At 44.3% G+C, this 16110-nt stretch overlaps 1 protein-coding gene across 1 annotated transcript in view; it reads left to right on the forward strand.

The window, feature by feature from the left end:
- Nucleotides 1–16110, forward strand: part of LOC26530795 (dynein axonemal heavy chain 8) — a 282231-nt gene that overhangs the window by 265315 nt on the left and 806 nt on the right. The window contains exons 6-7 of the mRNA XM_032433316.2: nt 12900–15772; nt 15909–16087. Coding sequence (XP_032289207.2) covers nt 12900–15772; nt 15909–16087 — 3052 coding nt within the window. The remainder of the gene's footprint in view (nt 1–12899; nt 15773–15908; nt 16088–16110) is intronic.

The raw sequence follows: 16110 nt of genomic DNA on the forward strand, positions 1-16110 counted from the left end.
CAATGAAATGGATGTGATTTTTATCCGGATTTGTCAAGAAGAGGAGTCTTATAGTGGGATCACCTGTTTAAGGTCGGGGGGCCGCTTAACCGATCGCAAAAGCTTGCTGTTTAAGTGCTCCCCTTATGTGGATGACTCGGGCATTCTACGTATTAAAGGACGGATAGACAATATAGAAGGAGTCGAAGTCTGCGTAAAACTCCCGATAATTCTGCCAAGACGACATCAATTGACGTATCTGCTGGTTGAGTTTTATCACCGCAGATATCATCACCTACACAACGAAATCGTCGTAAATGAACTGCGGCAGCGGTACTGGGTTTGTGGCTTACGAGCTTTGGTGAGAGAAGTTACCAATACCTGCCCAGCGTGCCGCATACGACGCGCCCGCCCAAAGCCGACAGGGATGGGCGACCTGCCAAACGAACGATTATCGCCCTATATTCCACCGTTCACATACACTGGAGTGGATTACTTCGGACCCTACGACATTGTCGTTGGACGGCGTCGTGAGAAGCGCTGGGGCGTGCTATTTACATGCCTCACGGTGCGCGCCGTTCACCTGGATATAGCTACGTCGCTCTCAACTGACATACTTATGCGTTCTGAAGTCGTTTGTGGCCTGACGCGGCTGCCTTCGCCGCATGCCGTCGGACAATGGCACAAATTTCAGAGGCGCTAGCAGAGTATTCAAGGATGAAATTGAACGTATATCGCCGGCTCTGATCGAGCGACAGTACCCAGAACTCGAGTTTACCTTTATCCCGCCAGGATCACCCCACATGGGAGGATCATGGGAACGAATGGTGGGCTCTAGAAAGTCAATACTGTCGGAAATTCTGCCGCCCTCTGGGTTACGAGGTGCTACGAGCAGCATTGGCTGACGTAGAAAGCGTGCTCAACTCAAGGCCACTCACTTATGTTCCCTTGGAGACATCTGAGTCCGAAGCCCTGACTCCAAATCATTTTCTTATAGGTCATTCAAGCGGATTGCGTGAGAGAGGATTACGGGAGCAAGGCGGAGCTAGCTTGGCACGAGGCTTCCGAGTCGCCAGTCAATTGGCTGACCAAATTTGGAAGAGATGGCTGCGCGAGTATCTGCCTACACTCACCAGACGTACTAAGTGGTTTCAACCGCCACTCGAACCAATATCAGTCGACGAAACTGTTGGACAAGAGGAGTGGTCGTAGACGTGCACCGTTCAAAGGATGGCCAGGTCCGAAGTGCCGTGGTGCGAACCGATGGAATTATTACTCGCCCCGCCGTCAAGCTAGCTAAGCTTGACATTAAAGTTGGTAACACACTGCACGGACGTTCGTAAATTACGGGGTGGGAAATGTTACGGGACGAAGGGAAAATAGCTGTTGACTAAGTCCTACTGGGTCTCGCATTTTTTCTGTAAGCAGCCCTCGCTGCTAACACTGGAAGCGCAGCGTTAGAACTAGTTTTTACATGATAAGTCGATCGAACGCAGCTGCACAAGCTGCATTTTTGTCGAGGTTCATTTTCGTTTTGTGCTTGCAGCTGAGCAGAAGTGAAAGAGAAGAGAAGCGCGTGCGGGGCACGAATGTAAGTCTCATAATCATGTAAAATATAGGTTGTTAAATAATGAAAGAATAATAAAGATTTCAGCGTTCGAATTATATTATATCGTACCGCGTCGTACGAATCGAATTGAATCGAGCTGTTTCTTTCGACGCTAGAAGTCCCTGCCGAACACGCGCCCCGGCACGAATCTCGGTGCCAACTTGCATCTGCAATGAGAGATGTTACAAGATGTAATCATACCTTTTCTCCAATTCGTTATATAACGAATTTATCTAAACTAGAATCATGCAGATTTTATGAAATATGCTTAAGCAATAGGAATGTGTTCTTGAATGCTCATTAAATTCTCGCTCACATTCCAGTTGATATATTTTAAAATGCACTAGAAATCAGCATGGAATATAAAAGGTATATATAAACTATTTGCATATGTCATAAATTTTACACTCGCCTTATCCGCTGTTGGAAGCTTCGCCATGCATCCTGTCGTTATGCGATATGCTTAAGCATACATTACAGAAATGTAATTTCCTCGTAAGCGAAGGAGGAGAAAACATGATTGATATAAAAAAGAAGTGTTTATCTTTTTGGTACTACCTTACCTTGATAGGTTCTTAATCCAGGTATAATGGGATATATCTTGCTCATTTGTGTCGAACTCCTACCTACCATTATTATCTCTAATATCTGCATAAAAGTCCTCAGTTTTAATTGTATATATAAAGGAGCCTGTATCCATATAATTTAATGCTAGATCAGATTTAAACTTTCCTACTATATAATCATAATGAAAATCATACAGCAAAATTTCGAAGAATCTTATACTGTAAAACCTAAATGTATGGGCTTATTATAATAGTTATGCAATCTTTTCAATTGGAGTGCCTACCTATTGTTCGAGGATTTCACTCAGCTATGAAAGTTTGATTTTGCGATTAATGCCCCTGATCCCAGCCCATGCCAATTTAATGTTCTTGCGTTTTTCAACGTTTTCCATGGTTTCCCATATACTGCATTATTTCATAGCTTAAAAAAATCTCTTTCGAAATTATTTTATATTTCGTTTATTATTATATTTATTAATATCAATATATTTTCTTAACCAAAGACACTGCTTAAGCCGTAATATACGTAATTCTTAGTTAACCGCAATCCAGCAATACATTGTTGAAGATTTCTATAATGTATAAGATATTTATATTTCGGTCTTAAGTCAGCGATACGCTTTTCAACTGTACACTTTGCAGTCGGTTTTTGTTTGCTTGAACAAAACGGCAAGTCATGCATATCATGAAGGGATGCTAGGTATTCTAAATCTATTTCAAGAATATATCCATATTCTTACGTATCAGAAATTGAAAATAAATAAAATGATCGTGTTGCATCCTCACTTAACCACTGGAAATCACCGTCGGGAAGAAATTGTCTCATCGCTCACCCATATAGATTATTTGAATCCAAATCCATTAAATATTCAGAGGGTTTTGTGCTATCATAATCATTCATATACTTATCCCACACGAATACCATTTTATATAAATCTTTGCATATCTATGTCTGTAAATAATTCTAATTGTATTTCAGTTGTTTTTAGCATAGCATCCCCCCTGTGTAATAATGGGCTGGGTCCAATAAATAAATATTATTGCAAATTTAACGACAATTTTCGAAAACACATCTAAGCCAAAGTACAGCTGTCTTTAAATACAGCTACATATAATCTTTCAGGGTTTTACAATTAGAATCTCTCCACACGTTCTGAGCCTGTAAATAATCATAATCTAAACATTCTCTATTTGCAAGACTGTTGAAAAATTTGTCCCTTGGTGAAAGAGCAGTTTTTTGCATATATTCAAATTAACTAAAGTATTCACTATGGAAAACTCCCTTCCTATGTATTAGATTAAAGTGTGTTTCGTCCGGGAAAAACCGTTACATCGTTGTGAAATTATTATGTACTAAGTTAGAGCAAATACTATCTAAACTTATCGCCATAAATCAAAATGCGTCTAAAAAATGTATATTCAAATTTGTATTATGCTCTGTATACATGTGTATTGAGAGGTGTTCAGACAAGAGGGCTACTTCAATGAAGTTGGTTCTGACTCCGGAACCAGAACAAAATTATTCACCACTCACACTCACACTCACCCTTAAGCATTGTAACATAGAATCATTGAATACAGACGACAAATAACCTAAAGAGTGGACAAACGTGATTTTCCTAACCCAACGGAAAAAAGGTTAAAACATAATACCATTATTTGTGGGGGGATTTATACGGATGGTCCACAGACCTGTCGATCTACGATTTTAGTCTCCACTGAAGATACTTCTTGATGGAAAATAGAGACTAGGTTCTATCGGAAGCAGGATAAACTTACTTACAACTGTTACCACGTCGACCAATCGGACTCTTTCGTCGTGGCCAGGATAGGTTGTTTGGATTCGATCCAGACGCAAGTCATTAATTGGAAGATAATCTTGTTCAATATATATATATCCCGCTGTATATCTCGTGTTGGAGTTTGCCATTTGTTTCTTTTTTGTAGTTTTAAAAGATATGCATGTTTCCAACGGAGACAACAGTTCTGTTGCAAAGCCTTCAAGCGCTGCCAGCGATTGATTATGGTCGTGACGTTTTCCTTGATCTCTGATTCTCTGGCGGAAAGTAGAGGATACCCGACTAGAAAATGGCCGGGAGTCAGAGCTAAGGGATCAGTGGGATCTTTCCTCATTGGATATATCGGTCTTGAATTTAGGCATGCTCTGCGGAGCTCTCTCCTCCCACAGGCCGCACTTGTGTGGCGCACTAGGGGGTTTGAAGTGCCAGGACAGTTTCTGGAGACTGTAAATGGCCTGGAGTTGCGACTTATAGCCTCAGTCCACTGAAGACATTTCTGACCGTCGCGTCTCGATGGAATGGCTTCAGCTGCGAGATGTTGGCCACCCGCTTCTTATGTTCGAAGGTTTCACTAAGCGCACAATATTGGGGGATATGAATTTGACGACCCTATAGGGGCCGTCATGTTTGGGTACCAACTTCAGCGAAACCCATGCGGAAAGTACGGGGCGGTTTTCAGGACCTCTACGTCCAAGGACTCCAGAAAAGCCTTGAAAGTCCGGCTTGTGAATTGTACCCCATTGTCACAACCGAACTTTTTGGGCACCCCAACTCGGCTCATAATCCTCCCTCGGAACGCGGATTGCAGATGTACCGCCGTGTCTTTCCTGAGTGGGACCAGCTCCACCCATTTCGAAAAAGCGTCACGTATTTTCGAATTTGTATTATGCTCTGTAATGTATGTGTATTTTGAAAGGAATATGTAAATCTGTTAATTGAAAGGTAGAGCCTTAATTTCACCTTCAACTTTTGACAACTCTCTTACAAACAAATTAGCATCTTAGAATGTGTTGCGGTAGAGCGTCCGCAGGGCTTCCAGGTAAGCTTTTATTAAATTGCCGAATCCTTTTTGTTCTGGTTCCGGAATCAGAGCCAACTTCATTGAAGTAGCGACGGCTAGATACACTTCTTGTGTGAACATGCCGTCCGGATTGCAGTGTTGCAATAAATTGGAAAAATGAGGAGGTAGTGACTCTATTTACTGGTACCACACCGGCTCCTACCGGACAGTATCCACCCGAACACTGTGGTTTGGGCCAATGGTGCGACGCCGTTGCTCGGCAGGACGCCTTGGAGAATCAGTTCGGGGTAGATGTCCAAGCCCAACACCAGATTTGCGATTTCCGGCTGGAACCAGCGATCTTCTGTCAGTCGGACGTAGTTGAAGGGCTAATTCAGTTACTCACTGATGAGCTTCGATGAAGTCCGATATTGAAGATGAGGCCGGCAGGACTCCACGGTGTGTTGGTGAGTTAGGCAGTTTAGACAATATTTGTTCACCAGAACTGCTCGGAGTCTCTTTTCGGAAGACAGCTCATAAATCTTTGACATTTCCGTAGCGCGTGGACTTCTAGACATACTCGGCATCAGAACGATCCCGTTGCCAGGCGGCTCTTAGATCGGCCATGTTGTTAACGTGGAAACAGCGTTCTGCTACGTGAATAAGGTTAAAACATAATACCATTATTTGTGCGGCTTTATACGGATGGTCCACAGACCTGTCGATCTACGATTTTAGTCTCCACTGGAGATACTACTTGATGGAAAATAGAAACTAGGTTCTATCGGGAATAAGATCAGCTTAGAGATCGGTTTCTTGGAGACACCTCGGGCTGTTAGCACGTCGACCAATCGGACTCTTTCGTCGTCGCCAGGATAGGTCGTTTGGATTCGACCCAGACCCAGACCCAGATTAATTGTTCAAAATATATATATATCCCGCTGTATATCTCGTGTTGGAGTTGGTCATTTGTTTCTTTTTTGTAGTTTTAAAAGATATGCATGTTTCCAACGGAGACAGAACTGTTGTTGCAAAGCCTTCAAGCGATGCCAGCGGTTGATTATGGACGTGACGTTTTCCTTGACCTCTGATTCTCTGGCGATAAGTAGAGGATACCCGACTAGAAAATGACCGGGAGTCAGAGCTAAGAGATCAGTGGGATCTTTCCCCATTGGATATATAGGTCTTGAATTCAGGCATGCTTCAACTTTGAATAGGAGCGTGGAGAGCTCTCCGGAGATGTATTTGGAGGTCGAGGTAGACTTATAAAATAGAGTTTTAAAATTCATTACACCTGCCTCCCACAGGCCGCACATGTGTGGTGCACTAGGGAGGTTGAAGTGCCAGGGCAGTTTCTGGAGACTGTAAGTGGCCTGGAGTTGCGACTTATAGCCTCTGTCCACTGAACACATTTCTGACCGTCGTCTCTCGGTGGAATGGCTTCAGCTGCGAGATGTTGGCCACCCGCTTCTTATGTTCGCCAGGTTTCAATAAGCGCACAATATTGGGGGATATGAATTTGACGACCCTATAGGGGTCCAACTTTGCGGCGAAACCCTTGCGGACAGTTCAGGGCGGTGTACTGGACCTCTACGTCCAAGGACTCCAGAAAAGCCTTGAAAGTCCGGCTTGTGAATTGTACCCCATTGTCACAACCGAACTTATTGGGCACTCCGACTGGACTCAAAATCCTCCCTCGGAACGCGGATTGCAGATGTGCCGCCGTGGCTCTTCTGAGAGGGACCAGCTCTACCCATTTCGAGAAAGCGTCATGGAACACCAGTAACATGGTGTTGCCATGTTTCGACCGTGGAAGGGGCCCGACGAAAACCGCGCAAAGTATTGTCGTCAGCATATGTCCAGCCGGCTTGAGTTGCTCGCTGCTTGAACTTTTGGCAGGTTTCGCAACACTTCACGTACTTGGCGGCGTCACGGAACATAGCCGGCCAATAGTGCCTTTGGGCTAGCCTCGACACTGTTTTCCTCACGCCTTAATGACCGGCCGTTGAGCATCATGGCATTCCGCCAATACCCTCCGGCGTTGACCATAGGCCACACATAGCTTTCAGGGAATATAGTCTTCGTCGTCCGTTCGGTGGCCCAAATGCCTATATAGCTGCCCATTCTCTTCTATGTAGTCTGGGAACGTGGCCGGTTCCTCGGCGATTCTAGCACGTATACTCACCCCCTTGCAGGGTGACTCGGTTACCTCTAATTGTTGACAGGTCTCTAGAGGATGTCTTGATAGTGTGTATGTGTGTGTGTGCTATGTGCTATGATATCAGCGAGCTGTGGCTGAGGGAAACTGAAGTGAAGTGAGTATTATTTTTAAATAAAATTAAGTTATCTGAAAGTTTTAAAGTGAAAAGGTTTATGGAGTAACGGTGGCTCATAATCACTGGGCACAACATTTGGGGACAAATAAGCATAAAAATAAGGTCCTCACACCGTTGGATGGGTCTGTTCAACTTGCGTCATTCGGATTTTAAACAGGATTAACACCCTGTTTATTTAGCAATGTTTCGGATAACATTATCTTCCCTGAAGAGTTTCTATTGGAAGCATTGGATTTCATCTATCTTTGAACTTATGATATATAAGTTGCATACAAATATTTCTTCTAAGTCAGAACACTTAGTAGCCACACACATTTTAGTTTGATGGGATTTAATTATTTCAAAATCTTTGCCTTCAGTATTCTTATTATTTATTTTCAAATATTCAGCGAAAAGTTTATAACTAATTTTATACGAGGTGTGCACCTCTAAAACGTTTTCGATTGTTGGAAGTAATAAACTTCCTGCTTCCTACCTAAGCCTGATCCAAGTGGGTAGGTTGAGCGCTTTCTTCGCGAAGTTATCATGGCGACACTGTTTATGCTCAAGCACATGAGCAAGACAAAAGTTCTGGACGGCTGGTTGGTTGTACAGTGCTGCCAACTTGAACCGGAGTACATGCGTCTACGTAAAAAAGCAAACACGCGCGAAAGTATGCCACGCTATGTGGGTATACATGAAGACAGCTGCAGACTCAAGGTACGAAATTTTACAGAAGGTCACGGATCCGACCAAGTCAACTCCTGCCGCATAGCGGTGTACTAAAAAGGGGCGCTGGCGACCGAGCTGGAGCGTTTAAGCTCCTATCTGTAAAACGCCAGTGAGAAACCATTGGCCACCATTGGAGCCACAAATCAGCAGCGATGAGCGCCACAACTGGCAGCACGCCCGTTAATGCAAGCAAGCAAAACTCTATCCCCACACTGAGCCCAGTAAAGTGTGGAAGCGACCCACTGGACCCCCTTACGTAACTGTAGACATGGGCTGACAAGTCGGGCATTCTAGGACCTTAATAAGCAAGCTGACACCTTGTCGAAATAGCTCCTAGGTTAATGCTCTCCTCGCCCCCGTCCCGCTAAAACCTTGGCAGGCCTCGTAGAACGCTTGTCGTATGTCGCTTGTCGTATTTCACCATTGGCCGTGCAGGCTCAGTTGATATTCCCTGACCACCACTGATCTGGCTCTGAACTCCGCCTCCCATAAGGAACGGAGTCAACCCTCGCGTGGACCTCACTCCATGGAAAGGCAACCACGGGATCGCGAAGGTGACTGCACAATACACACGACAACAACGGCTTCGAGTTGGGACCCAATTAAGCACAATGATGAACTAAAACAACAAAAGCACCACCCCACTAGGTGGACAAGAGGAAGAAGGAATACGCCAGGCCGACCCGGCCAGCCCTACGAACAAGCCACGGAGCACCCCGCCCGAGAAGGGCAAGGCAAATACCCAGGAGATCGAAGAGATTGGCTCGATACTGGACGAGCTACTGTTCATGATTAATTGCAAGCAGCCAGCGATGAGGCACATAAACTTGGCCACTAAGGGCATGCTAGCGGGACTAAAAGAGCTGCAAGATGTAGTCAAAACGCAGCTTACGGAAAACCTGTGCAAATCAGCAGCAGGAGAGCTGATCCTCAAGCTCCAGAAGCCATCGGACCCAGCTACCGACCAGTTGCATGTGGCAATCAGCAGCGCACTTGCTGGAAAAGCTGCCGTCAGAACCCTGCAGGAAACGGTGCAAATGGAGGTTCTAGATATCGATGAGTCCACGACAGCAGATCGCTCAAGCCAAAGAGATGCTTCAGATGAATGGGATTCGGCCATACATCCACCAGATGCAAGAGCCAGCATCCGGTGGGAAATGAGACGTGTTTTAAATGCGCAGGTACTGGGCATAAGTCTGGACAGTGCACGCATGGGTCAAAGTGCATCCTCTGCACAAGAATGGGCACGGGCACTAGCCAAGCCACGCACTCAACTCTGAGCAGGAACTGCCCAGAGTATAAGAAGGCCTACAAAGCGCTTAAAAATGGTTAAGTTCCTGCAACTTAGACTAAACCATCAACTTAAACCTGCAACTTAAACTACCCATCATTAGCGAACCGTATACACCCAAAAATATCGGAGTGTGGCACGAAAGCCTAGACGCTGGAGCAGCACTATGGAGCTGCGGACAGGCACCACACCAGCTCACTCAACGGATGGCTCGCAAAGGGCTTGCTAGAGCAAAATGTGGTCGCATATACGTTAATAGCTACTACATACCACCAAGCATACCCTTGGCAGAGTACACAGCCATTATTGAAGACATCGCACAGGACGCGCACGGAAAGTCTCCAGTGATAATCGCCGGGGACTGCCACGCGTGGGCCACAGAATGGGGCAGCAGCAGAACGACACCAAGGGGAACCATCCTGCTGGACATACTTGCCTCGCTGATTGTCTGTCTGCTGAACATCGGCACAAGAAGCACTTACAGCAAAGTGGGTCGCGAGTCGATCATAGACCTGACGGTTGCCAGTCCAGACGTTGCCCGAGACACCCAATGGCATGTATCGGATGCATACACCCACAGCCACCACTTTGCGGTAATAACGGACACCTCCCACCTTGGAAGCAAAGGCGCCAGTAGAAGGCTCCAACACATTGGATACAAGATGGACACTATGGACCTGGAAAGACTCCTCCCTATGGTAGAAGGACTTGGTATAAGAGGCGATGCCAACAGCTATGCTGAGGGGATAGTAGAGACTATCACCAACGCATGTGACGCTATACTGACTAAAGTTCGCAAGGGTGGAAACTCACACAGACCGGTAGCCTGGTGGAACGAGGACATAGCCAAAGCGCGCAAAGAGTGCCTCGCAGCTAGGCGGAAGAGCCAACGGTCAAGACCGTCCCCCAATTTTGAGCACCATCTACAGAACTTCAGAGCCAAGCGGAAATTACTCAAGGAAGCTATCAGACGCAGCAAATCCCGATACTTCCAAGAGCTTTGCGACGCTGCGGACGTGGAGCCCTTTGGACTAGCTTACAAGCTAGTCATGGGAAGGCTATGCAGGCAACCAATGCCAACAAACCCGGAACAGCTGAAACAAATAGTTTTAACGCTCTTTCCTCGACAGACACCTAGAATTGCACCGCAACTACCAGCAAATGGAATAAACGACTGTGCACCCACCGACGACAATGAGGTACTGAGCATTGCTGCGAAGCTAAAGGCCGACAAATCCTCTGGACCAGACGGAATACCGAACGGGGTAATAATGGTAAAAATATTTGAGCGGATAATTTGCAATCGCCTAGAATGCAACGCTATCCAAGGCACAAGATGGACAGGTGGCACCAAACACTACTGCCTAGTCTGTACGTTGGATGCCAAGAACGCGTTCAACTCAGCCAATGGGACAAAAATACTGAAAGCGCTAACGGCCAGACACATCCCGAGCCAATTAATAAAGTTAGTGACCAGCTACTTCCAGGAAAGAGTGCTAAATTACGACACGGAAGACGGCCAACGTCAGTACAGGGTAACTGGAGGCGTTCGTCAGGGCTCTGTTCTCGGGCCGCTACTGTGGAACGTCATGTACGACGGAGTACTGCGCCTTTGCCTACCAGAGGGCAACGCAATCATTGGGATCGCCGATGACATCGCTGTTGTTACTGTGGCGAAGAAACTCGATGAGGTCACTCTTAGGAGCAGTGCGGCCATCAACAGGATAATTGAGTGGCTATCCCAGAACGGACTCACGCTAGCGGAGCAGATATCGGAGGCAGTCTTAATAAGAAGCAGAAAGATAGTTGAGACGACATCGTTGCGCGTTGGCAGTGCTATTATTAAGTCCAAGCCCGCCATCAAATACCTGGGAGTCATGATAGACCACAGACTGTCGTATAAACAGCACCTGGAGTATATTAGCCACAAAGCGGCCAGTGTTACAACAGCCATTAGCCGAATGTTGGCGAACACCAAAGGACCAAGGCAGAGGAGCAGAAGGCTAATCGCTGGAGTGGTGACGTCCACAATCCTCTACGCATCCAACATATGGGCCCCCGCAATGGAGGTTGCATCTTACAGCCGAGGATGCAATGCTGCATACCGACGATGTGCATTGCGTGCAGCCACCTGCTTCCGCACTGTATTGGAAGACGTGGCCTTAGTACTGGCAGGCATGATCCCACTCGGCCTGATGGCGGCCGAAAGGCAAAGTGGCGCAACCACCAACAGGCAACTGAGGGACAACACCATCGAACAATGGCAAAGCAAAAATATTGACTGGGCGTGGCTGCTTTAAAGCGCACCTGTACAGGCTTAATCATGAGGGCGAGCACTGTGGACACGGTGTGATTGAGGACGCGGAGCACGCATTGTTCCACTACCCAGTCTATAGACGCGAGCGAGACAAAGCGACGGCGGGCAGAAATGTTTTGTCTCCGGAGAATCTCTTGGCGCGAATGGTGGCCACTGAAAAAGGATGGACAGCCGTTGCTAGCATGGCATCGGCTATAATGAAGGAGCTGCGACGACAGGAGAGGATCCGACGCGGCATCGACTGATGAGCGGCTGATATACAGCCGTACCCCGCCCTGCGAAGTAGTACTTTGCGGCTGTCCCGCAGGAGCGGGCTACAACTTTCTACTCCCCATAAAATACCCTTTCCTTCTTTGTCTGTCTTAGTTCCCCCTTGTAAAATGTTAAGCCGTTATTTTCTTTTCTTCCAAAATAAATAAAAAAAAAATAAAAAAACACACACACACACACACACACATACACACATACACACACACACACACACACACACGCACACGCTCACAGACACACACACACACACACACACACACACACACACACACACACACACACACACACAAACACACACACACACACACACACACACACACACACACACACAGACACACACACACACACACACACACACACACACACACACACACACACACACACACACACACACACACACTCACACACATACACACACACACACACTCACACACACACACACAAATGGAAACATAGCACCCCGTACTTTTCCACATATCCATCCAATTCCCCTTCCAACCAAATATTATTTGCTCATAGGATGTAATTTTGATTGCTGTGTTATGCTGTTACGCAAGCACCCGCCGGTGTTGTCTCTTCTGGTTACTTGACCAAACACCTAAAAACCAACAAAAAATATTATTGTGTCTTTGGCCAATGGTCCCTGTTCCTGCAATAGAAGTGGTGGCTTCGCATGGACTAAGCGGATGTGGATGTGACGGTGTAGCAGGAGCGACACCCGCGAATTTTTCGAGTGGCTTGTTAATAAACACTACGTCATACCCTCTAGACAAGTAGGTTTAATCCATTTGAAACATTTTCCCCTCCAACCCCTTTATCCCAGCAAACCCTATCCAGTAGCTCCTTTTCAAGTGGCGCTTGAGCATGGACAGGTGGCATATTTGAGCTTCAAAACCTAAAATTTGTAGTTAGGTATACCCCAGATTAATATACCCAAAAATTAAATGTTTCGGTCCTGAACCACCAATTAATAAGTAAAACTGTTACTTTTAACTAACTTCTTATGTTTATTTCTTCCTAGTCAATACACGTTTGAAGCCGCAAAAGTAGCTTGTGGCAACGTCGCTGGTCTATTATCCTGGACAATGGCTATGGCTAAATATTTTGAAGTTAATAAAGAGGTTCTTCCACTAAAAGCAAATTTAGCCGTTCAAGAGGCAAAATATCAAAGAGCTTCGGAGGACTTACGTGAAGCCGAAGAGCTACTACAACAAAAAGAAAATGAATTAGCGGATGTCCAAAGGACTTTGGAAGAAGCTGTTTCTAAAAAACAAACCGTTTTGACTGAAGCAAAAAAATGTCAGGACAAAATGGATGCTGCAACTGCGCTAATTGGTGGATTAGTTGGCGAAAAAATCCGGTGGACAGAACAAATTGCATCATTTAAAAGTGAGACGGAACGTTTGGTTGGTGACGTTATTTTGCTTACTGCATTTCTATCTTATACCGGTCCCTTTAATCAAGAATTTCGAAGCTATTTTTTAAGCATTTGGACTAAACAAATTATTGAAAAAATGATTCCGATTTCAGCGAGCGTAAACGTTATAGATAATCTTACAGATCGATCACAAATTGGTGAATGGAATATCCAAGGTTTACCCACAGATGAACTGTCTATTCAGAATGGGATTATTGCCACGAAAGCAAGGCGCTTTCCACTGCTTATTGACCCACAGTCACAGGGCAAAGTTTGGATTAAAAATATGGAGAAACAAAATCAACTGATTATTACAGCTCTTAACCACAAATACTTTCGTAATCATATTGAAGATTCACTTAATTTGGGGCAACCTATTATTATTGAAGATGTGGCAGAGGAGTTAGATCCCTGCCTAGATAATTTACTGGATCGCAATTTGCTTAAGGTTGGAACACAATATAAAGTTAAAATAGGCGACAAAGAGGTTGACTGGAATCCAGACTTTAGGTGCTACATTACAACCAAGCTTCCTAATCCCGCTTATACGCCAGAAATATTTGCTCGAACATCTATAATTGACTTTACTGTCACAATGCGTGGATTAGAAGACCAATTATTAGGTCGTGTCATACTTACTGAAAGAAAAGAGCTGGAAGATGAACGTGTACAATTAGTGGAGACAGTCACTATAAATATGAAGAAAATGAAAGAGCTAGAAGCAAATCTATTACATAAACTATCTACCACACAAGGTAGTTTACTTGATGATGTAACAGTGATTGAAGTACTAAACACAAGTAAAAACACAGCCATAGAAGTCAAAGAAAAAATTGAAGTAGCTAAAGTAACTGAGGGCAAGATAAATGCTGCGCGTGAAGAATATCGCGTCGTTGCTACTCGTGGAAGTGTGCTATACTTCCTTGTTTGTAGTATGACAATGGTTAACAACATGTACCAAACTTCACTCGTACAGTTTTTGGACCGTTTCGATGCTTCTATGCATAACTCAGCCAAAACGCATATAACACAAAAGCGTATCAAACGAATTATAAACTACCTGACTCTTGAAATTTACAGGTATAAGTCCCGTGGACTGTATGAGAAAGATAAATTTCTTTTTGTACTTCTTATGGCATTAAGTATTGATCGACAGTTAGAGCTGATTACATTTGACGAATTCCAGACATTTATAAAAGGAGGCGCCGCGATTAATCTGAATGACTGTCCTCCGGTGCCATTTCGCTGGGTAACAGATGAAACATGGCTAAACTTGGTGCAGCTCACAAATCTATCCCCGTTTGTCAACATACTTACAAAAGTTAGTGGAAATGAGAGAGCCTGGTTCATATGGTTCAAAAAAGATTCCCCTGAAAATGAAATCATACCAGATGGTTTCAATTCACTCGATCCGTTTCGTAAGATGCTTCTTATACGCTCCTGGTGTATGGACCGAACTATTGCTCAAAGCCGAAAATATATATCTCACTCATTGGGTGAACGTTTCGCGGAACCTGTCGTTCTTAATTTTGAAGAGTTACTATTAGAGAGTAGAGAGCTTGTCCCAATGATATGTTTTCTTTCACTCGGCTCAGATCCATCATCTAATATAGAATTGCTAGCTAAAAAGAATGAACTCAAATGCCACCCAATATCAATGGGCCAGGGACAAGAGATCCATGCTCGTAAATTAATTTCGACATGCATGGATGAAGGCGGGTGGGTGCTTTTGCAAAACTGTCACCTTGGTTTGGAGTACATGAACGAGTTAATGATTCAAATTTTGGAATTAGAACGGCAAAGTAAACAATTAATTAATCCAGGATTTCGCATTTGGATTACCACCGAGCCTCACCCTATGTTTCCAATAACACTATTACAGATGTCACTTAAATATACAAATGAACCTCCAGCGGGAATACGAGCGGGACTTAAGCGAACTTATACCAATTTGTCCCAGGATTTTCTGGATTATTCACAGTCGCCATTTTATTTATCTCTTGTCTATTCTATATCCTTTCTTCATACCGTGGTACAAGAAAGACGTAAATTTGGGCCACTTGGATGGAATATCCCCTATGAATTTAATTCTTCTGATTGGTTGGCCAGTTGCTTATTTGTTCAAAACCATTTAGATGATCTTGAACCAGGAAAGGGTATAAGCTGGGTTACCGTACGTTATATGCTTGGAGAGGTACAATATGGTGGACGTGTTACCGATGATTATGACAAGCGACTTCTTAATACATTCACGCGTGTTTGGTTTCATGATGCTCTTTTCGAGGACAATTTTCAGTTCTTCAAAGGATACATCGTATACAGCTTCAAAGAACGTGAAGCATATTTATCAGCCATTGACAATATGTTGAATGTCGACCCTCCACAGGTTTATGGATTTAATTCGAATGCCGAAATAACATATCAAACTAATACGATGCGTAATATTTTGGAAGAAATAATGTCCATTCAACCTAAAGGTAAGCATTTAACAAATTATTATCTTATATTCCCTAACTTTTAAAGTAAAAAGTAACAGAAAGTGAGCAAAAATAAAAGTAACTTAAAAAAAACGTAACTTAAGAAAAAACTTAATTTTTCTACATATTTAAATAGAATCTTCAAGTGGAACTTCCGAGACTAGAGAGGATCGAGTTTCCCGTCAAGTTAGAGAAATGCTTGGTAAAACTCCTCCAGCGTTCGACTTATTTGATGTTAAGCAAGTTCTCATTGCTGCAGGTGCTACAAGTTCTATGAATATATTTCTACGCCAAGAGATTGATAGAATGCAAAGAGTTAAACACATTTAATTGATATA

The sequence above is a fragment of the Drosophila virilis genome, unplaced genomic scaffold (assembly GCF_030788295.1).
Source record: "Drosophila virilis strain 15010-1051.87 unplaced genomic scaffold, Dvir_AGI_RSII-ME tig00001657, whole genome shotgun sequence".
NCBI lineage: Eukaryota > Metazoa > Arthropoda > Insecta > Diptera > Drosophilidae > Drosophila > Drosophila virilis.